The 23,037-nt window shown below is 51.4% G+C and overlaps 8 protein-coding genes across 8 annotated transcripts; 5 read left to right on the top strand and 3 right to left on the bottom strand.

The window, feature by feature from the left end:
* Positions 1 to 1,422: 1,422 nt before the first annotated feature.
* BGZ61DRAFT_587508 (uncharacterized protein) lies at positions 1,423 to 4,467 on the bottom strand. Its single transcript, XM_046256488.1, has 6 exons — positions 4,019 to 4,467; positions 3,738 to 3,962; positions 3,570 to 3,669; positions 3,108 to 3,515; positions 2,962 to 3,049; positions 1,423 to 2,913 (listed from the first exon to the last, which is right to left on the bottom strand). The coding sequence occupies exons 1-6, from the start codon at positions 4,109 to 4,111 to the stop codon at positions 1,623 to 1,625; spliced, it is 2,205 nt and encodes a 734-aa protein (XP_046105166.1). The 5' UTR covers positions 4,112 to 4,467; the 3' UTR covers positions 1,423 to 1,622.
* A 3,347-nt stretch (positions 4,468 to 7,814) lies between these two features.
* BGZ61DRAFT_493224 (uncharacterized protein) lies at positions 7,815 to 10,092 on the top strand (the record flags this gene model as incomplete). The annotated part of the gene is made up of 5 exons (XM_046250625.1): positions 7,815 to 8,002; positions 8,063 to 8,832; positions 8,882 to 9,281; positions 9,328 to 9,620; positions 9,686 to 10,092. The coding sequence occupies 5 exons, from the start codon at positions 7,815 to 7,817 to the stop codon at positions 10,090 to 10,092; spliced, it is 2,058 nt and encodes a 685-aa protein (XP_046105167.1).
* A 37-nt stretch (positions 10,093 to 10,129) lies between these two features.
* Positions 10,130 to 11,674, bottom strand: BGZ61DRAFT_350437 (pyridoxal phosphate-dependent transferase; the record flags this gene model as incomplete). Its single annotated transcript, XM_046240230.1, has 1 exon — positions 10,130 to 11,674. The coding sequence occupies one exon, from the start codon at positions 11,672 to 11,674 to the stop codon at positions 10,130 to 10,132; it is 1,545 nt and encodes a 514-aa protein (XP_046105168.1).
* Positions 11,675 to 12,002: 328 nt separating this feature from the next.
* BGZ61DRAFT_449644 (thiamine diphosphate-binding protein) lies at positions 12,003 to 13,899 on the top strand. Its single transcript, XM_046245638.1, has one exon. The coding sequence runs from the start codon at positions 12,149 to 12,151 to the stop codon at positions 13,868 to 13,870; it is 1,722 nt and encodes a 573-aa protein (XP_046105169.1). The 5' UTR covers positions 12,003 to 12,148; the 3' UTR covers positions 13,871 to 13,899.
* Positions 13,900 to 14,684: 785 nt separating this feature from the next.
* Positions 14,685 to 15,721, bottom strand: BGZ61DRAFT_449645 (peptidase S8/S53 domain-containing protein). Its single transcript, XM_046245639.1, has one exon. It carries the CDS (start codon positions 15,451 to 15,453, stop codon positions 14,806 to 14,808), a length of 648 nt encoding a protein of 215 aa, XP_046105170.1. The 5' UTR covers positions 15,454 to 15,721; the 3' UTR covers positions 14,685 to 14,805.
* Positions 15,722 to 16,473: 752 nt separating this feature from the next.
* Positions 16,474 to 17,418, top strand: BGZ61DRAFT_350149 (dihydrodipicolinate synthetase family protein; the record flags this gene model as incomplete). The annotated part of the gene is made up of 1 exon (XM_046240203.1): positions 16,474 to 17,418. The coding sequence occupies one exon, from the start codon at positions 16,474 to 16,476 to the stop codon at positions 17,416 to 17,418; it is 945 nt and encodes a 314-aa protein (XP_046105171.1).
* Positions 17,419 to 18,005: 587 nt separating this feature from the next.
* Positions 18,006 to 19,341, top strand: BGZ61DRAFT_350384 (chaperonin 10-like protein; the record flags this gene model as incomplete). Its single annotated transcript, XM_046240222.1, has 6 exons — positions 18,006 to 18,136; positions 18,187 to 18,448; positions 18,513 to 18,641; positions 18,692 to 18,748; positions 18,810 to 19,009; positions 19,071 to 19,341. 6 exons carry the CDS (start codon positions 18,006 to 18,008, stop codon positions 19,339 to 19,341), a joined length of 1,050 nt encoding a protein of 349 aa, XP_046105172.1.
* Positions 19,342 to 20,457: 1,116 nt separating this feature from the next.
* BGZ61DRAFT_505544 (L-amino acid oxidase) lies at positions 20,458 to 22,906 on the top strand. The gene is made up of 5 exons (XM_046251838.1): positions 20,458 to 21,218; positions 21,270 to 21,389; positions 21,441 to 21,569; positions 21,628 to 21,669; positions 21,725 to 22,906. Exons 1-5 carry the CDS (start codon positions 20,797 to 20,799, stop codon positions 22,812 to 22,814), a joined length of 1,803 nt encoding a protein of 600 aa, XP_046105173.1. The 5' UTR covers positions 20,458 to 20,796; the 3' UTR covers positions 22,815 to 22,906.
* Positions 22,907 to 23,037: the final 131 nt, after the last annotated feature.

Consider the following 23,037-nt stretch of genomic DNA (forward strand, 5'->3'; position numbering starts at 1 on the left):
TTGCGACTCGCGTCAACTGCCAAGCGTCGTTGACAAATGACAAGCCGGTTTATCCCTGCCGTAGACCACGCAAGGAAGCTCGCGCCCCGGAAATCCTCCCCAGGGTCGAGGAAATACCCCGCGACTTGGCAAGCCCCTGGCTGGAGAGCCCGCCAACGTTCTGCACCGGGATGGGGATGATGTGGGTTTCTTAGACGGCCGTGATGTCCAGAATTGAGCCAACCGCGTGGCCGATGCTTCCAGTAGTCAATGCTAGTGGGAATCAAGGCCGGATGCCGCCCATGCTTCCCCTAGCCTAATTCAAACCTTGCTGGATCCCCTGTTGGAAGAATACCGGTAAAAAGACTCATCATTCATCAACAAAACCAGGCAGGTGGTACCCCTAAACGTAGCAGTCGGTATCACTATCCTTTTCTAGGATAGGGACAAAGTTGAACCCTTTTCCCAACGCTACCGATGGATGGCGGCGACTCGGACTCAATCTGGAACTAACGCAATTTTCTTCCTGTCTGACTCGCTTTTCCTCGCTTTTCCTCGCACGCGTCGTCGCCAAAGTTTACCATCGTCAAACATTTGTGACACGTCGTCTGAGGCGCTTCGAGCATTCGAGGTCCGACGTACAGACCTGCCACAAAGTCAAATCGCCAACTTGTTTCGGAGCGTCGCATGCCGATCTCGTTGACAATTATGACGCCAGCGCAGAATGGGCGCACGGAAGCGGTAGGTGTCTTCTGTCACGGGAGCAACCGAGACGCTTGGGCGGACCATCCAAAGATGCAACTTCAACATTTGCCTGCAGCAGCGTCGTATCAAGCCAGAAGAATCCGATGTGTGCGAGTCAAACGCCTTGCCTCAACAAGCTCGTTGCCCGGATTCCCGAGTTACCGGCCTACCGGTAGTCTAGACAAGTCTCACCAGTCAGCTTACACAGGAGCATCCGCCGTCAGCTAGGAAAGATCGCGTGGGGAGGATTGTCAATTTTCCCGGGCCCTGTCGTTTCAGCCACGTAGCATGCTTGCACCAAAGTAGTGCAAAATATCCACAGAGGCGAGCAGCTAACCCAGCTGGGAGACCGAATAGGGGCGCTCAAATTTAGGCAATGGTCGAGTAATGGTGGCCACGAGTGTCATATATTTCTTATTCATCCAGCTCCTGTTGCACTCGGACCATTCCGCTCCCTCTCCTATAGTCTTCTTTTCCTTCGCCATGCGTTTCCGAGTGTCATGCATCCTCTCTCTTATTTGCTGCCTGCTCGTCTTGATACTTGGTCCTAGCTTCCGGATACGACTCCTACTGGCGTACCTTGTTCCCATTTCCACCGCGGATGCAACCCACGTGTCAGCTAGTATAAGCCATCCACGTTGGGCCTACATATGATCCGGGCCGACAACTCACTAAGTTGCAGTCTAGTCCCCGGTTACTGTTAGTTGTCCGTCTATACCAGGGCCTTATCTTAACTCTTTCTTCATTTGGCTTTCGTCTCCGCGATATGCAAGGCCTGGCCTGGACGAAATCACTCATGTTCAAGCACGCGAAATAAGTCAACTCGCTTGATAGCTAGTATATCTTTAATTCCATTGACTAAAAGTATAATACATTTTATCCTCCTTGCGGCCCTCCCATTACAAAATAGGGTTCGTCCCAAATCCCAAATCAAGGCTTTCCCAATTCCACAGGTTCGCAAGGTCACCCAGCTGCACATCTGGCATGATGGCAAATCCCATATCCTGGGGCTCTCCTCCGGGCATTTGCTGAAGGTTGACAAATGGCTGTGCCTGTACCTGTGTCTGTACCTGTGGCGCCTCTGTGTGTGGCCAATCTGCAGTGCCGATCATCATTGGGGGGTGAATTAAGGGCACATTGCTCCCTTGGTTCAGGTATTGGGGTTGAGGCCAGGGGGCAGTTGTTCCGTAGGTAGCGGTGGGTTCGAGGACCAAGGCCGCACTGGAGCTCCCATCTGTAGGGGGAGACAATCCGTATGGGTCTCCGCCATTCATGGCGCCTCCAGGGGCTGTCGAGTGTATCGCGGAGCTTTCTGCATGTACGGATGCATCCGGGAACTCGATACCAGCGTATATCTGGACAGGAGGCGCAACCTGACCAAGTGGATAGGGCGGCGGTACAGTTTGGGTAATCGCGGGCGTGTAATGCACTGGCGCCCTAGCTTTAAGTCGCTTGCGCAGACCCTCAGCCGAGTTGTTTTTGGCAGATGCAGGCCACACTCGGTCTACAAGGCGTCGTAGAACATCATACGGGGTCTTGGCCGTGTCGGTCGCTGTGCGCAATTGCCTCAGGGTGATGAGCGCAATATCAACGGCATCGATGATGTTGTCCTGTCGGGCAAGCTTGCCGTCTTGGTCATGAAGAACGGCGGAACAGAGCAGGGCGGCTGTGTCGAAAATACAGAAGGGCACGAAGTGAAAGGTGCTGTCTCTGGCCCACACGTACTGGAAGAAGCGTTGGACGGAATCCATCAGCTTCAGCGCGTAGGCGATGCCGTCCCGTCTAAACTTGAGTTCAATCTCCGGTGTGTCCTTCGTCATCCTCTTGGCCATGTATCCCCTAAAGGGACCAAGGGCAATTGAGATCGTGCATGTGTGCATGTAATGACGATGCAGGGCGATCCATGGATATGTCAGTTCCGGCGTCGTATCTGGATTGTCAAATGCATACGCTGGCGGAAAGGAGAGCATGAACTCTTCAAGGATCTTCTGATACTTCTGAATTTGGTAAGGATCAGTGAGGATCTTTGGTGGCCCAAATTCTTTGAAGATTAGGCCAACGAGTTGCGACTGCAATTTCAAGTGCAACAGTGGAGAGACGGGAAACGGCTCAAGCGTGAGACTTGGAAGACCGATGTTGATGTTTGTGCGGTCAATAAGCATTGGCCGTGCAAGCAATGACGAGACAAGCCTATAATACTGTCAGATCAGAGCTTAGGAGGCTCAAACGATGACTTACCAGTCCCAAGAGTCAACAATGCACCAAAGGCGTCTCCGCATTTCCCGATTAAACTCGGATATGCGTCCACCTACTTCCTCGTGTAGGCCTTTTGGGATGCCTGTTAGAATGCATGCAAGGGTGGGGTATACAGTGGATCTTCATACCTAGAGCCTGAGCTTCGCGAACAGTAGCACCCAAGACTTGCCAACACTCAACGAAGCGTGCTTCAGCCTTGAACCAGTAGCACGAGTGCAGCAGATACTGGACTGAGAAAAAATGGCTGTGGCCGACGGGGATCGCGCTATGAAGTTCTCGCGCAGCGTTGTGATAACGTTCTGTCAGCTCCTTGACTGAGGAACCGAGATTGTTTTCCAGAGTCTTGGTGAGTTTGGCATCGGTGTGCTGCACAGAGCAGGCACAAACCATGATGATGAGACAAGACCACTGGAGTCCCAGAGGTCGACCCGCGTCTCGATCTTTCCACCATTCGGCGTACTCCTCGATGAAGCTTGTGGGGTACACAATGTAGTAGTAAAAGTTGACGTTGGAGAGAAAATTCTGGACCAGAGCGTCTGCATATACGCTTTAGTTGGTGGAAACTGAGCTGCTGGGGGAATTACACTCACCGAGATCTTGCCTGGATGGTAAGATGTCCAGAGCCCGCTTAAGTTGGGGGCTGCTTTCAGGGTCGGCACGATACTGCTTGGCACCTATTTTGCTATGCGACTATTATAGGTCAGAAAAAGAATAAGAAATCGGAGACAGAGATGGTCATCTGGGAAGGCGAGTCTTACGTCAATCTCGAGGTTTGAGAGAAGATGAGAGGTGGTATAGCCGATGGCTTCAAGCCCGGCAGCCGTGTCCCACTCATCAGGCTCCTCTTTCGACTCGCGATCGCGCTTCCTCTTGACGTCGACTGACGGCATCCAAGCGCTGTTGGGCTCGGCCTCATGATTGAAGCTGCACAGGGACGCGACCTTGCGCTTTTGGCAGTGATTACACGGCCATTCGCGATTGCACTGGGGCAGGGTCAGCTTGCGGGGTCTGGAATTAGCAAGGGTCGTGAGGCTGTCACCTTCTGCTTGCGACGCTGGCACTCGGTGCATGCAGTGCGGAGGGCATTACCCTCTTTCGGATTTTTATCGTCCGGCGAGGTTCTGGCTTCCATCTTGACGTATCGAGACGGCTTCAGCTTGCCTTCAATGCGACATCAGGGAGGAAAACAGGACTCGAAATGTTGAACGGGGCGGGGCAGCCGAACCTGACTTACTTGCTTCTTACTCGGTTTCGGCCGTACTTTTAGCCCGAAGTATCGCGAGCGGAGTTTCCCGTCTAGGTCCCTTGGCGCATCATCGACGCTAGCGGTGGAGCGAGTCTGTTTGGCCGGCGGGATCGACACTGCAGTTGGGCTGCTTATGGCTTTTGCTGTGGCTGGATGCTGTGCGAATCGTTGGAGCAGCTGCTTGCTGCCTCAGGCAGGTGCTGTACAGCTGGCTGAATACAGCTCTCAATATGCAGATCAATACGAATTGCCTATCAGCCGAGCCAGTGTTTGTCGCCGAATTTAAGACATATTTGTGGGTTTCACGAATCCAATTCCACAACCGAGAAACGGCTGAGCACAATGCAATGAGAGCCAATGCAAGGGTCGACGCCCGGAGGGTCAAAGCGGTTGTGAAACATCTCCCAACAGATACTCATGGCAAAGACACAATTGCATCACGTAATTTCCCTCCAAGAAGCAATATCGACTCCGGCTGGGAGTGGGGGGCCATCTTAGCGAAGTTACACAACCTATCGAGTTGGTTGAGGCGTCAAATAAAGACAGCCACGGCCCAAAAAGGCGCAGGCCGCGTAAGGCGCGAACGGCGCTACACATAGCGCTCTTCTCTCACACCAATATGCGGCTTACATCCTAGAATGTGTATAGTTGCGCTTGGCGGTTCTTATCCGAGAGACTTCATGCCCAGACAATTTCTTATGGCTTAGCCTCATCATTCTCGCACAAGACATATGCAGTGGAATACCAGCTCGAGCCCATTGGTGCGACAAGAGACCACCCGACCCCCCGTGCAGCATATTGTGGGCACATCCAAGAACAGGTTGGTTAGACAATGTACACAATTCAACAATTAATATTGAGACGGGTCGCATTGGCTCACCGGTTTTCACATGGCCCACTATCTCGCCAGCATTCCACAAAGAAGTCCGCCACGTGCGTACGGTGGCCATGCACCTCTTGAAAAGTCGGTCTTAACACCAGCCAGTTGGTACGAGTTACATCCCTTCAAGCTTGGCGGAATGTAGAGGACGTGAGACAATTCCAAATTATTGAATTGTATGACTTCGGATTTCAAGGGAGTTCCTGGACGTTTCCTCCCAAAACGAGGCGCATCTGTGTCCATGTTTGTCCTTACTCCTTGGCTATACCTACGTCCTACATTCCCCACTTCAGACGCAACAAATTCCAGGCAAATCCTGCTGGCACAATTCACTCGTCCATGTCTCAGTTTCTTTTTCGATACCGCAGCTCCCGTTTGGAGATCTCATAGACCTCAGCCCGTGCAACACATCCTCGTTGTCGATAATTCATACACCGGTTGCACCATGAGGGGTCGTGAAAAACGAAAAGGCTGGTGACACGACCGCAACCTAAGCTGACCGTGGTTCCACAAAACATACGGCATAAACTAGGACGAGGGTTGAAAGTTGCTGAGGCAAATACTTTGGCCAAAGTACCTTTTCTCCTTCTGCTGCGCATGTTCCACGCGACACCGACGGCACGGGCACTTCAGGAAAATGTTTTGGCATCACCCTATGCCGTAACAGACACCGCTCCAGACATGGGATTTACCCAAGGCGATTACATAAACCTACAGGGTGCCAGAACATCATCTGTGTACAAAGCGACTAAAAATAGGCCCATACTAGAAGGTACAGTACATTGACGCGTATGCTCACTTATGATCCCCTAGGCTGATAGTGCCTGAGCAGCTAAGAATCTTTCTTTGGCATAACTTAGGCCGTAGTCAATTTCCAGCCTCTAAATTTTCATCTTCATCTACTCGCATCTGGGGTTCGAACTCATCGCCTTTCTGGTCCCAATCAATCCTTGCTGGTCGCATGTCTTCCGCTTGGGTGGCATTGGTGACGTCTTAGGTGCAGCAGGTGAACCCAGTTCACTATTGGTGCCTCGGTGATAGCGGATCGTGTGGCATGCCGGGCTCCTAGTCGTTCGCATTTCACCGTTGCACCAATCTTTCAAATGGTACGGCCCATACTGGATGGTGCAGTACGTTAACTCATCTCCTTATATATGACACAGAGAGAGCGATACAGGTAAGAAAGGGCATTACCACTTTCCCATACGGAAATAATTGAAAGAATATTCGTGTCATGTGGTCACGTTTTCGTTATTTTCTGCAATACCCTCGTTAGCTAGAATGATGAAAGTCAACTTACTTCGACTACAAGCCATGATTTTAATAATATGACTGCCCAAACTCATTGAGAGTGGAACCGAACTCCAATTATGATCCACTGAGGCGGCATCCCTTGCAGGTAGCGTACATGCGCTGCGGGTGAGGTTGGCTCACCAGGTTCGGAGGCCGATAGCTGTTGGTACATGGTGTGGCAAATGCGAGGGTGGACTCCAGTTTGGATTCAGTTGCTTCCGCGGGATTTGAGGTCAGCATTGCAAGTGGGGTCCGTGTACAGTACGGTGGCCGAGAGAGGACTGTAAAAAAATTCAGGTGTCCGAATGTATGAGGCACAGATGATAATATGATACACATCTCTTAATTGACGTGAATACGTGATGATCAAAAGGTGAATAATGCTTAACAACGGGACGCGAAGTAGCAGAAGAGAAGCCACCACGGGAGACAACCTAGAAACATATATTCATAGAATGACAAGGTCTCGTAAAGCTTACTCCCCACTCACCCCAATGGTTACTATCTTATCCGAGACTGCCATGATGCGCAATTAGCGTTCATTTGCTGTGGCCATTAAGGTAATCTGTCGTTATCATCTGACGTGTCGCTTCCGCGAATAAAGACTCACAACGGCTCGGAGTAGTCTTCAAGATCAGACGTTTTATTACTGAGACTATAACACGGATTGGGAAGAACTTTACTAACGAGTAGGGGCATAGCTTATCTTAGATCCCCATGTATGCCCCGTCACTCCTGGTGTCGCGGTATATTTTTACACCTACAGCACGTGGCAAGCGAAGGCCGGTGTCTTGGCAGAGGATCTGTTCGTACTACCAACCGAGGGGCAAGGGATTTGGTAAGACTACTTTCCGAACTGATGAATGAGGCGGACGACCGGAATTGAATGTGATCAGGGTTAATAAGATCGGCATCAAGTTGTATGGAGTTGTGCTGGAGGCGATGTCAACAGGTCAGCTATCACCATCAATCACCATGGAACATGGGGGGTAGCTTCAATGTCACCTCGCCCTGAGTAACGCTCGGACCACATATGTCAAGCGGGGGAATAAAGAAGATTCGATAGCATTGAATCCGATGGTGATGGCTCCCTTTGCACGGCACAAGGAACACTCTTCGGCCCGCAAGAAGCCGGATCAAGCCGTCAAACTAGCCTCCAAACTAGCCGCCAAACATCTCGGAGTGGAAGACGGTCACATCTCCGCTTGCATTCCGATGTCACGGGGCTCTTTTAAGTCAATTCCTTAGTCACAATTGGCCCGCTTTTTTCTACCCCGAACATGCCGATCGCGTCGGCGTAGAGCTCCCACTTGGACTTGCATCTTTCATCCTCCCCGGCCGAAACGCACCGACACGGCCCCGAAGTGTTGTCGCGATAAGCCAATCAAATCAACGCTACGATACCGATCGTCAGAGATGCCGAAGGTACCCAAGTTACCGGCATGCGATCCTTGTAGATCGTCTAAACTGGCTTGCGATCACGCACGGCCGGTGTGTTCTCGGTGTCGTGGCAGAAACCAAGCAGCCGGTTGTACCTATCGATTGAGGCCGTTCAAGAAGGACAAGAGGAAGTCGGCTGTAATCACTCCACCGCGAGAGTCAAGGTAAGGAGCCACAGTGGTTGCATTATATCTCGAGACTCCGCCAGGCTGATGTCAAAATAGCCAGCAGCGTACTCTCGTTGGTGGTCCCTCGAGTGGCCCGTCCCGGGCAGAGACACCAGTCACACCAGTCACCGGGTTCCTGACCAAGCCACACAACTACCCTAATCCAGGGTACTTGGGTTCTTTCAGCCATACTACCCTTTTCAATCATCTCCCAGTTGGAGATGAGGGCATCAACGAGACTACTCCCGACGTCGGACAAGCTTGGGGTTCTCTGTCGGAGAAAATTGTAAACGAGGCGCACGTGTCTCAGGGCGTCGAGCTAATCGAGCAACTCCATCGGTTTGTTCAGATCCCAGCCTGTGTCAGACTAGTCAGGGGGTGGCTTGCTACCGGAGCGAATCTTCCCATATCGGGATTGTTCACAGAGAACTGCATCATCACGGCAGAGTACATTCTCGAAGGCCTCTGCGGAAGCTCAATAAATGCCATGGAAATCGCAAGAAACCTCTTCATACAGTCATGCCGTCCACTCGCAATGGATGCCACTACTTCCTTCGACGATTTCTGCGCGCAGTTTTGTCAGCAGAATGCAAGATGGGAAACCCTCGGGCTCTTTTTCACCACTGTTTCCCGAGCCACTTTCAGGTTCAGTAGCCCCGAGACCCCTTACAACTCTGAACAGCAGCGACGGAACCTGCGAAAGCTTGCCATGCATTATTCAGATCGTTGTCTGGAATTCTCTCTCTCGCTTGACTGCCTGAACGACTTGCAGCTCATTCTACAATACGAAAATTTTATTCTCCATTCGCTTGTTGATGGCGATCAGAGTGGGTTCAGGCATCGATCCCGGTCAGCCAATTCTAACTGTCACCCTAGGCTATCAATCATGGAGAAAGCTCGGCGACGTCGCCAGCTCCTTGTTCGCTCTTGGATATCACCAAGATACCAGAAGCAGTGCTCCAGCCCCCGCTTTCCTCAAAGACCTCAGGCAAGCTATATTTGCCCGGGCCTATTCCGCAGACAAGAATATCTCCATCTTTCTCGGTCGCCCATCGCGAATCCACCGACAACACTGTCTTTTTCGTCTGCCGGGGCAGGATTCGGAAACCTCAATAAGTAGTCCATACTTCTCGCCAGAATGGCCCGAATGGGGACAACAAGAGCACTTTGATTACAAGGCCGATACACGCTGGTATGCCTTGTGTGCGGCCCTCAAAGAGGACGTACTGCAGCTCTTCGGAGAAGAATGCTACGAAGAGAGAATGAGAAGAGCAAGGTGAGCACCAGACTATTATGCAGAAGAGCCTTTCTAACCTTGGCAGCGTAATTCAAGCCAAGGCTGAATCACGATGGTTAGCCTTCCCTCAGCGCTTCCGCCTCGAAGGCACGATACGGAACTACGATAGACAGCCCATAGAGCTAGACCTGATGGTTAGCGCCCGTCTTAATCACCTCCATGTGTTGTTTATGCTTCGTATGGCACTCGTGCGTCGCATTTCAGAACCCGACGCGCAGCTAGTGGGTATCTCGGCAGATATGCTAGGGGTAGTAGTTGAGGCGATGATGATAAAAGACCGTCTGATAGATTCCGGCACATCCCTCATCTGGAAGGAAAGTCACCTTCTCGAATCTAGTTCGCTAGCACTAACATATCACAGGTTGCATATTACGGATTGGCAGCTTCTGGTGTCATATGCCTTTCATTACTATATGGCCCACAGGCAATCTTAAGTCAGGGAATAGCTTTGTCCAGTGTGTTCCAAAACCTAAGCGTTCTGGTTACTGAGGTTGAAGTCGGAACACTGGTCTGCAAGGAGGATGCCAATTATGCACTCCTCGCAGGCGCAACACGAACCATAAAAAGCCTCCTCGACCGGTTTTTGTGTGGCAGAATGGGGGCACAACTATTGAGCCAGCCGTCTGGGAATTCCCTTCCATGCCTTCCGACTCTTCCCAACGACGGAAACTGGAACCCCTGGGATAACAGCAACGTTCAAGACTTTGAAGTGGATTTCTGGCTCACCCTCGCCGAGCACCCTTTCCTAGTCGGAGATGAGGTAGCAGCGCAAGGCTTCTCAGGCCAATGAATCTGCTGCCCGAAACAAGCTCCCAAACAAAATACTTTTAGACAAGCTGGTACTCTTTTCGCACAGCCTGCGCAAATCGTTCGATTGCTTCGGTAAGATCGTTCTCAGGGGCGGCCGCGAAGGTCATTCGGAAACAGACTTGAGGCTCCTGTTCCTTGCTGGCGGCAAACCAACTGCCTTTGCTGACCAGCACTCCGTTCTCATTGGCGGAAGTGAAGATTCTGTCTTCTACCTCGGAATGGAAGAGCCGAAGTTGTTCAGGAGAGCGATCCTGCCCAGCGGCTGGGTGTTTCGGTACCGCCACTTTGACCCAGAAGAACATGCCTGTCGTGGGAATAGCCCACTGGCATATCTCTGACGGAAGGCAGCGATTGCAGGCCTCGAGCAAAATGTTTCGGCGGTCGCGATACTCGGAGGATAGATAGCTCAACCATGAAATGAAGCCCTCGTGGCCCCAAGTCTCGTCCAAGAGCTTATACACCATCAGTTGCGACGGCCCGCTGGGCGACAGCACGCCAACTTCCGTCTGGGAAATGAATTTGGCAATGACTTGGGAACTTCCTGTGACCCAGCCGCAACGGAGCCCTGGAGCCAAAATCTTTGAAGTGGTATCCATGCGCAAGACCCGTCCAGATACGTCCAGAGAGAGGTAGGAGACGGGTAATCGCGCCAAGAGCGCGTCGGGGGTTGCTTGGGGGACTTTTGGAGCGGATGTGTCATAGTTGTCTTCTCCCAATTGGATAAAATAATAAGGATCGTCTTCGATGATGTAAAGATCGTGCTCCTCGGCGACCTGATAGATGGCCTTTCGCCGCGCCAGGCTTTGGGTCGCGCCAGTTGGGTTTTGCCCCGTGGGGATTGTGTACAGAAGGGAGGGCTTTGGTCCCTTGGAGGCATCCCAGTTGCGCAACTTGGAGTCGAGGTCTTCGGCGACGAGGCCAAATTCATCCACGTCGACGGCAATGACGTTCAAGCCTTGGGCCTTTGCAGTGGCCAAGGTTCCTGAGTAGGTATGGTTCTCGAAGAACACATAGTCCCCGCGATTGCAGAATAGTCGGAACGCGATTTCAAAAGCAGAAGTCGTTCCGCACGTCATGCAGCACTCCCAGTCGTCGTAAGGCGGGTCGTGGATCAATTCCATGTGTTCGGTGACGAAACGCAGGACTTGGGGAGAGCCAGCGGAGTAGCCGTAATTCATGGCGACATTCAGAGGGTACCCCTCCTCCTCTCGTGTGCACGACATGAGCGCAGTAGTATTTGCAACACTGTTCTTTGAGCCAGAATAATTCCACTCTGCGGTCGTGTCGAGCGTCTCCCAGGGAAAGTACTGCGGTGCAGGCCGCGCCGTCCCCAGCGTGATCAATCTTGGCGCGCCAGGGGCCCTCGCCGCCATTCTCAGTGGCGAGGGGATTTGATTGAGACTTTCGAGGCTGAATCGATGATCCCATCTTTTAGCCTTGGGCTTCGAGCCGGATGGCTGGATCTTGAAGTGGTTTGAGGAAGTATAAGGGGCGCATCCTGGTGGGAGTGGATCTGACTTGGATCGCTTCTCCTCCACTTTCTTGAGCTTTGCTTGCAACATTTTGTTTTTTATGATCTTCGGAATGAAATGATCTGATTGAGTGTGCCAGAACATTTAGACCGGCACGTCTTGTTTTATAATTCCATCGTCAAAGCCTCCGTGTCATGGGGTGGCACTCGGAGTAGGCATGTCGGAGTAGATGCGATGCTCCCGAGTGGATACGTCGGGATAGTGGCATCGGCGTAGCCGCATCAGGGTAGCCTCTTCGGAGTAGTCGCTTCGGAGCATTCATGAGCGTGTCTATGCCGACGCATGTTCGAAGCCGGCGATGAAGTCTCGGCCCTCCGATATGCGTACCGCGGTAGACCTGCTCCTTTGGGAGTTTTCTGTTAAAAGTCCCGACACAACCCTGATCTTTCCCCCCCGCATATCAAGCAGAGACATTCAATACAGAGACACTTTCTCAAGTACACAATCTCACTGTCTTATTCACCACCATCCCATTCTTGATTTACGAAAAGTCCAATACGAGCAATGCCGCCCACCATCAAGCTCGCGGAATACCTCTTCCGTCGCTTGAGCCAGCTCGGCATCAACTCAATCCATGGCGTTCCAGGAGACTTCAATCTCACTCTCCTCGACTATGTCGAACCCGCTGGACTGCTCTGGGTCGGCAATGCCAATGAGCTGAACGCAGCGTACGCCGCCGATGGCTATGCCCGGATCAAGGGCGCCGGCGCTCTCATCACGACCTTTGGAGTGGGCGAGCTTTCTGCCATCAACGCCATTGCGGGAGCATATGCAGAGCGCGCACCCGTTGTGCACATCGTTGGCACCCCGGCGCGAAGTTCCCAAGACTCGCGAATGTTGCAGCACCATACGTTCAACGATGGTGAATACCGGCGCTTTGCCCAGATGCACGCCCAGGTTACAGTGGCGCAAACCCGCCTTTGGGATGCTGCACAAAGCCCTGAGCAAATCGACTCGGTCTTGCAACAATGTTTGCTGCACAGCCGGCCGGTATATATCGAGGTCCCTGTGGACTTGGTCGACGCGCTTGTGTCCACCGAGAGACTCAGCACTGAGATTCGCGTTCCGATCCATGAACCGACCCCAACTGAGGACGCAGTGTTGGCTAAGATCCTCGATAAAGTGTATGCCGCGGAACGCCCTATTATCTTTGTTGATGGCGAGATCAGAGCGCTCGGGATAATCGACGAGGTTCAAAGTTTCGTCAAGTCGAGCAAGTGGCCAACTTGGACAACACCATTTGGAAAAAGCCTTGTGAACGAGACGCTATCAAATTTCCATGGAATATACCGAGGGAAATATGATGCTCTCGAGGTACAAAGCTTTATCAATGATGCGGATCTTGTCCTCTCCTTCGGTCCCCATCTCAGCTCGACCAACACTTTTGCATTCTCGAGCATTCCAAACCCCCAAGTCACTATTTCATTCACCGACACGGAAGTCAACTTTCAGTCTGAGGTCATCCGGGACATGTGTGCCAGAACAATGGTGCCTCGACTTCTGCAGAGTCTGGATTTCTCCAAAGTCAAATCCTACGACAACTACCCCAAGCTTCCTCGCGACTACCTAGTCTCTTTCTCAGATGTTCCCGGCACTGGTCCCATCACTCAAGATCGGGTTTGGCGCATCATGGCCAACTTCATGCGCCCGGGCGACATCGTTCTCGGAGAAACCGGCACCGCAGGCTACGGATGTCGAGAGATGCTTCTACCACCGCACACTCGGCTCTTCACCCCTGTTACCTGGCTGTCCATCGGATACATGCTCCCCGCAGCTCAAGGTGCAGCTCTTGCGCAGAGGGAACTCATTGCCGCTTCAAAATACCACGGTATCAAGGATGCTCGCACAATCCTGCTCATTGGCGACGGAAGTTTCCAAATGACAGCTCAGGAACTATCCACCATTATCCACAACAATCTCAATGTGGTAGTCTTTCTCATCAACAACGACGGCTATACGATTGAGCGTTGTATCCATGGGGCGACGCAAAGGTACAACGATGTTGCAAGCTGGAGATATTTGGAAGCACCCAGTTTCTTTGGAGCCAAGGAAGACGCGTTTACAGGCTCCGCACGAACATGGGCTGAGTTGGAAAAGGTGTTGGGTAATGAGAAGCTTACCGATGGTAGCGGGTTGAGGATGGTAGAAGTTGCAATGGATCGGGAGGATGCGCCCGAAGGGCCACTATCGCAATACCTTCAAGCACAGAAGATGAAGAAAAATTAGTAGCGTTTTAGGCATTAGAAGAATTCAGCATTTTACCACACGTCCACTATTCTACCGCATTAACACCGTAATATGGGGGTACTCGAAGAACACACAACTAAGGCATCTGTTGGTATTAGTAGCTGACCATTATGTACTCGAGTCTCAATAAAATGTGCTGTGAATCTGTCAACTATTACCCTGCTCATAGCTCCATTATGGACCACTGCTAGTCAGTAGGTACCTAGAAAAAACCATGGTTGGTGTGTATTTCCAGTATCACCTCCACACAGGAAAGCATTCATAGTGGCGGTCTTTAGTTTCGTCGTTGCTAAGTCCGACAATTCATTGATGATGTAAGATTAAGCTAGTGCATCTTAGCCCGCATGCGGAAAAGATTAAGAAGATCGAAGACATCCAGCATTTCGGATGCCTGGAATTTCCTAAGCTTCTATCGTAGGGCATTGCTAATTACAGAAAAGAGATTATATAACAGAAAGGTAATTCCATTAAAAATTATGTACGAGATACTATAAAGAATCGAAAATTCTAAAATCAATATATACCTGATTTGAATTATGGTAGCTAATTTTTTAGAATAATAAATATATAAATTGGGAGTTATTCAAATTGCACTAACAGCTATACACACAGTTTACTAGACGCTAAGACTGCGATTTTTGGTGCCCAACTCAGTGGCCGAGGCTGACGTTCTTAGCTCGCTGTGGGCCCTCGCTACCTTGGGTAACCAACGGGAGGGCCTTCTTGGGTATCTGCCATGTCAGACCGCCTAGCCCGAACATAGGCCGCAACACTCTTCAAACCTCCAGCCACACAAGCTGTATACCGCCCAACCGAAGCCCTTGTTAGATACATCTTTCCATTCTAACATTCATTCCCAGACCTATTCTCGACAATCTAAAGATTCTACATCCATGGGTCTATCCATCGGGACTCTATTCCCACTGCGACTGCGACTTTGGTTCGGCAGGCTGCTCTTCCGTCCCCTTGGCCCCTCCACGGTGAGAGTAAGCTGGCATCGCCTCATCAAGGGACCATGCGACCCCCCCGAGGTGGAGGCCATGCAATACGTCGCCTCGCATACAAAGATTCCAGTGCCAAGGATCTACGCTATTCATACCGGAGAAAATGGCTCCATTTACATTGAGACCAGGCCAAGCGCTGAAGATGTTGGTTCCAGGAGCCGCAATGTCTGGTTCGACTTGAAGATCGTAAAGCCCGCCCCAGCTCGAAAAGTAGCTTGGCTGTTTTGTTTCGCCAACTCCATCCTTGCTCACCTCGGCTGACGCAACTGAGAGGACGTTCTCGCCAGAGCTCCCTGAGCTAGCATAATACGGACCGCCCGTACCATAGTTTCCAGCTCCAATAGTCATCACCACTCCCTCATCAGCGATTCGACTTGCTACTACCGCCCATACACTATTCGCCCACCCACCACGGCCCCCTATGCTAATAGTGATGACATCAACATCATCCTCAAATGCTTTCAGCATTGCTTCAATAATAATGTCCTCATACGTGCCATCGCCGGCGCCGAAAACTTTGTAAGAGTAGATGGTGGCTTGGGAGCCACTCCCACCCATCCTGACTCCGATTCACCTGCCACAATCCCGGCAACGTGAGTACCATGGCCGCTCTGGTTCAACGGATCCCCATCGGGACTCCTTGTCGATCCAGCTACCCAGTCATCACCGACAAAGTCGTATCCGCCTACGACTTTAAAACCCGTGCCAAAGCCGTACTTCTTTTCCTTGTCAAAAACAGGTGCGCTGGAACTGCAATTTGCACAAATATTAACCACACAGAGCAGGCTTTTAGGATAGTTTCTTGATTTTAATATTTGCTTAGCACGTTAATAATTGGCCTGATTTGGCGGTCCTATGGTACTAATTAATGAAACTGATTGAAACTCGTGTCCGTTCTACTTTCCCAAAGCCAACCGTAGTCTAGAAAGCCAAGCCAAGGTATTTGTCGGACTTGAGGGGAATCCCTTCAGAAAGGAAATACTAGCATCCACTATATAACTGAGACTATTTGAGCTTGCCCGCCATGACATTAATAGAGATATGGCAAACGATGAATGAACAGTCCCGGTTGGAAACATGCCTTGAGAAACGAAAAGCATTTTAAGCCCCCCCAAATCCAAGTAGCAAAATAGTATAGTTTATTAGCTTAGATTATTCCAGCATCTCGGCTTCCGTGATAAAAGCCTCCTTCTCCGTGTCGCCCGGTACTTACATACAAAAAGTGTTACGAAATTACGAAAAGTGGGTATCTAGACCATGACTCTCTTCGATGCGCGACCTATAAAGTAGTCCCTTTGAGTTTAGCACTACGAAGCGGCGAGACTCGGTATTCGGCTTCCCCACTTGACCATGAATTACATACGCTGAAGATTACGAACCACGAGAGGATGAAATGGAGCTACTATCAAACATGACCATTGTTAGTCAATATTCCATTAATCACAACAGATTTGTCAATACTCGCCTCTTCGGCCATTCAGCCGAACAATTTCTGTATATATCATTCAAGTTGGTACACTCTATCGATCACTTCAATTCTATCTTTATTCATCCTAAACCTACACTTCCTATTCTAGGATGCCTTCACTCCAGCGACCTCTCACCCGCGGCGTCTATACCGCCAGTTTAGTGTTTTTCCATCCAAATTCGGAGGACATTGACGTCGAAGCAATTCGCAAACATACCATCAACCTTGCCAATGCCGGCATTACTGGATTCGTTGTCATGGGTTCCAATGGCGAGGCACCGCACTTATCCATCGAAGAGCGAGGCGCTGTCGTTCGTGAAACTCGCAGTGCTTTGGATTCAATTGGGAAACCCGATTATCCCATCATCACCGGGTGTTCTGAGCAATCAGTGAGAGGAACTGTCAACCTTTGTCGACAAGCCGCTGCAGCCGGGAGCGACTACGCGTTGGTGCTCCCTCCATGCTACTTCCGCGGTGGCATGACTCCCGGTGTCATCGAAGACTTTTACAAGGACGTTGCGGATCAGTCACCCATTCCTATCATTTTATACAGTTTCCCAGCTGTGGTCTCCGGGATTGACTTGAGTTCAGATCTCCTTATCCGGGTGTCACAGCATCCGAACGTGGTCGGGACCAAGTTCACCTGTGCTGATACAGGGAAGCTCAATCGAGTAGCCTCAGCAATGGAAAAGAGCGGACCTTATTCCACTTTCGGTGGCCTAGCAGATTTCATTTTACCTGCACTGGTTTCAGGGGCCACCGGTGTCATCGCGGGTGGTGGAAATATTGCTCCCCAGACATGTGTTCGGGTCTTTCAGTTGTGGCAAGACGGAAAATTGAAAGAGGCACAAGAGTTGCAGCGGGTTTTGGCGACAGGTGATTGGGAACATACCAAGATGGGGATTTCAGGTACAAAGGCTATTTTAGAGCAACACGTCGGCTATGGGGGTGTTCCCAGACGTCCCCTCAAGGGGATTGATGACGCTTCCATGAGTGGCATGTTGGAATCAATCAAGCCGTTGATGGATCTGGAATCGAGGTTGAGTAAGTTGTAGGTAGCTAGTGTCAATATGATTGAGAAAATGAGACGTCATTTTAGACCTGCTTTGCCATCCGAGCGCTGATATTAGCCTCCAAAGAATATGCGCTAAGAAGGTCGAAGATAGCCATGAAGCTTGCGCTTATACAGTGCCACTTAAACAAACAGGTCAAGCGCTTGGGTAGTTGAGGTAGAAAGATGCGCGAAGATTGCCGTCCATGATATCACCATATGTTTTATTGGCTGCTTACTGCCACACCCAACATGATGGATGAGCGTGTCAGCGGCGGACCATCAATGGACCGACTCGCTGCACTCCAACACACCACCAAGAATACTTCGTGCACATAGCCCAATGAAGATGACGAAGTCGAGTTAGTGGCATAGATAGTGCAGCCACCATGCAACCTGGCGTTAAAGGCGAAGGTTACTTCGTACCTCCGACACGAAGGCTATCCGTAGCTTCCAGTAGCCGCATATGAACGCGCACGCATGAAGATCAAGTATAAATAACCTCCATTTCCTTTGCTAGCGCTCCGCATTTTATACCTTTTTTGAAGCCCAAGTCAATTTTTATCTGTTTTCTGATACCTCCTCAAAATCATGGCCACTCAATCAGGCATCACCATCGACGGTCCCAACAAGCCTTACACCGTCGTCAGCGACATCCCCCGCCCAAGCCCAGGCCCTTACCAAGTCTTGGTCAAGTGCCTTGGTGTTGGAATCAATCCTGTGTAAGGAACGGTGCCCCAGAAAACTACTTCTATGACTGACAGAGGCATAGCGAGGCTTTGCAACAGCACTCTGGCCTGCTCATAAATGAGTGGCCAGCCATCATCGGTAGCGACTGTGCAGCCGTTGTCATCGCCGTGGGTCCACATTGCACGAAGCTGAGCGTTGGCGATTATGTCTATGGCTGCGCGCCCCTTGGCCAGAATCGGTTCACCCCATTCCAGGACACGTTCTTGGTGGAGGAAAGGGTCTTTCTAAAGAAGTCGTCCAATCTGTCCATCGAGGAGAGCTGCACCATCGGTGTAGGAATTTTGGTAACTACGTCCATCTTTCTGGTCAGCATCATGCCAAGTTCAAAGCTAAATCCTCTTTTCCTAGACAGCGGGACTCTGTCTCTTGGGTGGTGCAGAGCTAAAGCTATCCGAAGATGGAACCAAAGCTCCCGAGAAAGATGAGTGGATCGTCGTTCTAGGCGGCACTGGGAGTGTTGGCCAATTCGCCGTTCAGGTAACCGTCTATTGTTCCGCATATTTAGAAATATCCCCTGACGCCATCAGATCGCCCATGCTTGCGGATACAAGGTGCTCGCGTCGTGCTCCCCATCTAAGGCATCGGTATGTACATCCAGATACGCTGATTCACTGGGAAAGTATAACTTCTCACATGCACCTCAAGATTGCGATGGCAAATGGCGCGACGGCCACATTGAATAATCGAGGCTCAGTCGAGGAACAACTCACCGAGATCAAGAGTATCACCAGCGGGAACTTTGCTCGGATTATTGATTCAACAGCCTACGGGTACGAGATTATGGTCAAGGCTTTGGAGACTTGCTCCAAGGCGACTACCAAATTTCTGACGACTGTTGATGACTGGTAGGCTTCATCCAAGCGCCCTGAATAGCAGCTAGGTGGCAGAGTGCTAACCCAGATCAAGGTCCGAGTTCAAAACCCCGCCTACTATTAACGAGTACCGGGCTGAGCTCGGTCATCTTTGCCGTCTTGATGAGGCTCTTGGAATCCAGGTGACGAACGACATTACGAGCTGGATTCCGACTTTGGAAACTCATCTTGCGGTCGGCACACTAAAGCCGATCCAGTACCAAGTCGCTGATGGCATGGGATGGGAGTCGGTCATACAGGGCATCCAGGATCTAGAGAATGGGAAGGCTCAGAAGAAGATTATTGTGAGGGTGCAGAAAGAGTAAAGCAATTGATGGCGGTTCAAGATTGCTTGGAATAGGATCGACGGTTCATCTCCAGCATGTTATTCTATGTCATTAGGTTCAGAGCAATAAGAATACACGGCTTATCTCAACTGTTCTAGCGGTGTGATTAAGTGATAGCAGATATTTTCAGACTTGCTTAAAATATGCAGGTATATTCATTCGGCAATAGTAGACAGTATCCATGATAGATCACATATTCAGAGCGGGGTTTCCGAGACACGCCCACTCAGGCTCAGACGTAGTTGCAGATCCGTCCAAGCCACGGCACTATTTTAGCTTCCTGCTGTCAGCAACAGAAGGCCGTGCTGAGGTCTAGGCCCAATAATCAAAGAGCAGGCCATCAGTACATATCTCTACTCCAATAAAACCGCAGGCCAAGTGCTGCAAAGAGTGAGACATACACGCTCACGGTGAGGCCCAGAACCTCCTTGCAGCAAATATTGCATTCATCTTCCATCTCAGAAGCTATTCCTCCCCTCTTCCTTGTAAAAAGCACTCCAAGTTGCTTCACCGCCGCTTCCACTGCGCGGCATATGGGCCTCAACGGCACGGCCCGCGTTATGTTACTCCTCCCGTAGTACCGTATCGACTCAGCAAATTGGCCCTGAATCCTTCCTCCACTTCTTGCCTTCGGGCTTTTTTATACCGTATGATTCAGGAAATCTAAGCCTTATATCGCTTAGCTTTAGTCCATAAAAACAGGGCCAATCTATCGAGTCGATACGGTAGAGTGGTGTTCCATGCACATCATTTCGCTGGACCGAACAACTTCTAAATTCTCAACGAGCCCCCGTGATGATTGCCTGTACTCCAGTCACCTTGGCCCGGTGAGGAACTCCAATAAACACCCTCCTGAAGTCACACGAATAGTTTTTATGACGCCACATATCCCGATTCGGCACCACCGTCAAGCTGAAATCTGATCACAAAACCGGGCTTGTGCTTTGGAGAATGACCCCGCGGCGTACTCTACACAAACTGCGGACACAGATGTCTTCGGCTTAGTACAGCACCCTCGCAGGCCTCAAAGCCCTCAGCTCCTGCATTCGAGCAGTTTAGGCGTCTTGTCCCACACACAATACGCAGCTGATTGGGCTTCCTCTTTGTATATTTCAGGCAAGATTTAGTGATACATAGCTTGGCCGTGATCAAGCCCGCCTTAGCTTCAATAGCTTCTCCAATAGCGGCAATCCTCAGCTCGCCACTATCCTTCCCCATCTTTGTACAGCTTTTGTCTCAGATATTAGGCGAGATCCCCGCCAACAGGAGTGTCATACGAACACAAGACTTGTAGAACGTAGATAGCATCGGCGTGACATCAAGATTTACTTAAGTTGATTGCCCTGCCGCCCAACTTCACCATAATCCCAGTAGCAACAAGTCGCCTGCACACTTCATTCTCCTCATTGACCCCCAACCCATTCCACCCAAGCCATGGATCAAGTGCCGATTCCCATCCTGCCAGGGGGGGGCCCAGACTATCCCAAACACTCCTTCCGCGCGGCATATGCGAAGAGCGTCCTCGCCGAGTCGTTGCTTGCCGAGCTCAACCAGGACAAAAAGAAGGGCGAGAAGCTTGACTCGATCCCTCGGAAGACTCTGGAGGACTTTGCCCCCCGCGCAGACGGGTTCAGGGATGACCGCATCTGCATCGTGGGAGCGGGCGTTACAGGACTCTTTCTCGCCATGATACTCAAGTTTCTCGGGGTCAAGGAGTTCGACATCATTGAGGCCTCGGACCGAGTCGGTGGGCGTTGCTACACTTACGAATTTCCAGAGGACAAGGAGCACCCTTGCCCTCACAACTACTACGATATCGGGGCCATGAGAATCCCCGATATTCCAACCATGAAGTCGTAGGTACACACTCCAGGCAGTGGTTTGTTCTGGTTTTCTAACGCCTGTAGCACCCTGGCATTGATCAAGGACCTAGGGCTCGAGGCCAAGAAGGTACCATACATCTTGGACTTTCCGGAAGGTGGTCCAGTGCCGCCGTCCATGCATTGGTACACAAAAGGAGGGCCAGAGTAAGCCACATCCTGCTCCCCTTGCAGAGCCAGCTGCTAAAGGAAGAGCAGCGAAAAGCCGTTCGAGAAGGTCATTAGAGAGGTCATTGCAAAGCTCGGAGACGACTTTGACTATGAGAAGCTCATGGCTCTCGGGACAGATAATTTCTCAACTCGGTCATGGCTGATGGTCAAACACGAGTGAGTCCGCAGAGAAACCCAAGTGGAAATGAGAGGACAATTCTAATGTGACAAACAGATGGACGTATGAGCAGACCCTCGAGGCCGAAGGTGCTGACACGTAAGGATTCGCCCGCCGTCACCTCCCAACCCGACTAACCAAACTCTGCCCTTAGATCAACTGGCCTCTTCGACCAGGCTTTCACCGAGACGATCTGCGACTACAGCGACTTCCAAGCCGCCAAGGCCAAGCCATGGTACCGGCTTGAGGGCGGCATGTCGGTCATCACAGACACGATGAGGGACAGGCTCGCCAGCACCACACACCCCAGGCCGGGCGCTCCATCCATCAAGCCAATCCTCAACTCCCCCGTGATTTCAATGGCCATCAACGACGACGCCGAAAACACCATCAAGGTCACGCGGCGAGACGGCGAGACCGGCAAGGACATCGCGAAGGACTACGACATGGTCTTCAACACCACCGCCATGGCCCCCCTGCAGAGGATGGACCTGCAGGGCCTCAACCTGCCCAAGGAGATCCTCACGGGCATCCGGGCGCTGAGCTACGACCGCGCCACCAAGGTCGCCATCAAGTTCAAGACGCGCTGGTGGAAGGGCTTCTACCAGAAACCCGGCCAGTTCGGCGGCGTGTCGAGCAGCGACTTGCCCATCAGCAACGTGGTCTACCCGTCATGGGACGACGGCGACGACACCGCCGCCGTGTTGATGGTGTCGTACAGCTGGGCGCAAGACGCGACGCGCATGGGCGCGCTCGTGCCGGAGTACAAGGAGGGCGAGAGGGAGCCGAAGAAGGACGACGAGATCGTCAGGGTCTGCCTCGAGAACCTCGTCAAGCTCTGGTCCAACGAGGAGAACCCGCCGAGCCTGGAGTTCCTCAACGAGCAATACATCACCCACCACGCGTGGGCGTGGTCGCACGACCCCTACACGGGCGGCGCCTACGCGCTCTTCGGGCCGGGCCAGTTCTCAAACCTCTACCCGCCCTTCCAGAAGCTGCTCTGCGGGCGGAGGCTCTCCATCTGCGGCGAGGCGGTGAGCGCGCACCATGCTTGGATCTCGGGCGCCCTTGACAGCGCGTATGTTAGTCTGTGGCAATGGCTCGCGGACAGGTTCCACGTGGAGTGGATTCAGAGGCTCAAGGCGTCGAGCTTTGGTCCTGGAAAAGGCAAGGATGCAGAGGAGTTGGACGTGACGTTGGATTTGTGGACGGTGGAACTCAGTGAGAAGACAGGAAGTCAGTGAATCAACAATTTTATGAGACTGCATGTCTGGAGGGGATCCAAAGGAATAGCAGTGCTGTAGTTGCTTCCACTAGGCCATCACGTGCGAGGGACATTATAGAGCAAAGAGTCACACAATTTGATTATTTGCAATTCAAACAGCTTTGCCGAATGAGTTTGGGCATAGATACATACTGCCCTTCCATGTCTGGGACCATGAATGTGCCACTACAAGACAGTGGTAA

Source organism: Ilyonectria robusta (assembly GCF_021365365.1).
Source record: "Ilyonectria robusta strain PMI_751 chromosome Unknown BGZ61scaffold_8, whole genome shotgun sequence".
Classification (NCBI taxonomy): Eukaryota; Fungi; Ascomycota; class Sordariomycetes; order Hypocreales; family Nectriaceae; genus Ilyonectria; species Ilyonectria robusta.

Excerpts from the sequence above, each read along its gene's own strand:
- BGZ61DRAFT_587508 (XM_046256488.1), bottom strand. The coding sequence starts at position 4,111 with ATGGAAGCCAGAACCTCGCCGGACGATAAAAATCCGAAAGAGGGTAAT. Across the intron at positions 3,963-4,018 it reads GCCAGCGTCGCAAGCAGAAG|TGCAATCGCGAATGGCCGTG; the intron begins GTGACAGCCTCA and ends ACCCTGCCCCAG. Across the intron at positions 3,516-3,569 it reads ACCATCCAGGCAAGATCTCG|ACGCTCTGGTCCAGAATTTT; the intron begins GTGAGTGTAATT and ends GCGTATATGCAG.
- BGZ61DRAFT_449644 (XM_046245638.1), top strand. The coding sequence starts at position 12,149 with ATGCCGCCCACCATCAAGCTCGCGGAATACCTCTTCCGTCGCTTGAGC.
- BGZ61DRAFT_449645 (XM_046245639.1), bottom strand. The coding sequence starts at position 15,453 with ATGGGTGGGAGTGGCTCCCAAGCCACCATCTACTCTTACAAAGTTTTC.
- BGZ61DRAFT_505544 (XM_046251838.1), top strand. The coding sequence starts at position 20,797 with ATGGATCAAGTGCCGATTCCCATCCTGCCAGGGGGGGGCCCAGACTAT. Across the intron at positions 21,219-21,269 it reads GATATTCCAACCATGAAGTC|CACCCTGGCATTGATCAAGG; the intron begins GTAGGTACACAC and ends TAACGCCTGTAG. Across the intron at positions 21,570-21,627 it reads TGGCTGATGGTCAAACACGA|ATGGACGTATGAGCAGACCC; the intron begins GTGAGTCCGCAG and ends TGTGACAAACAG.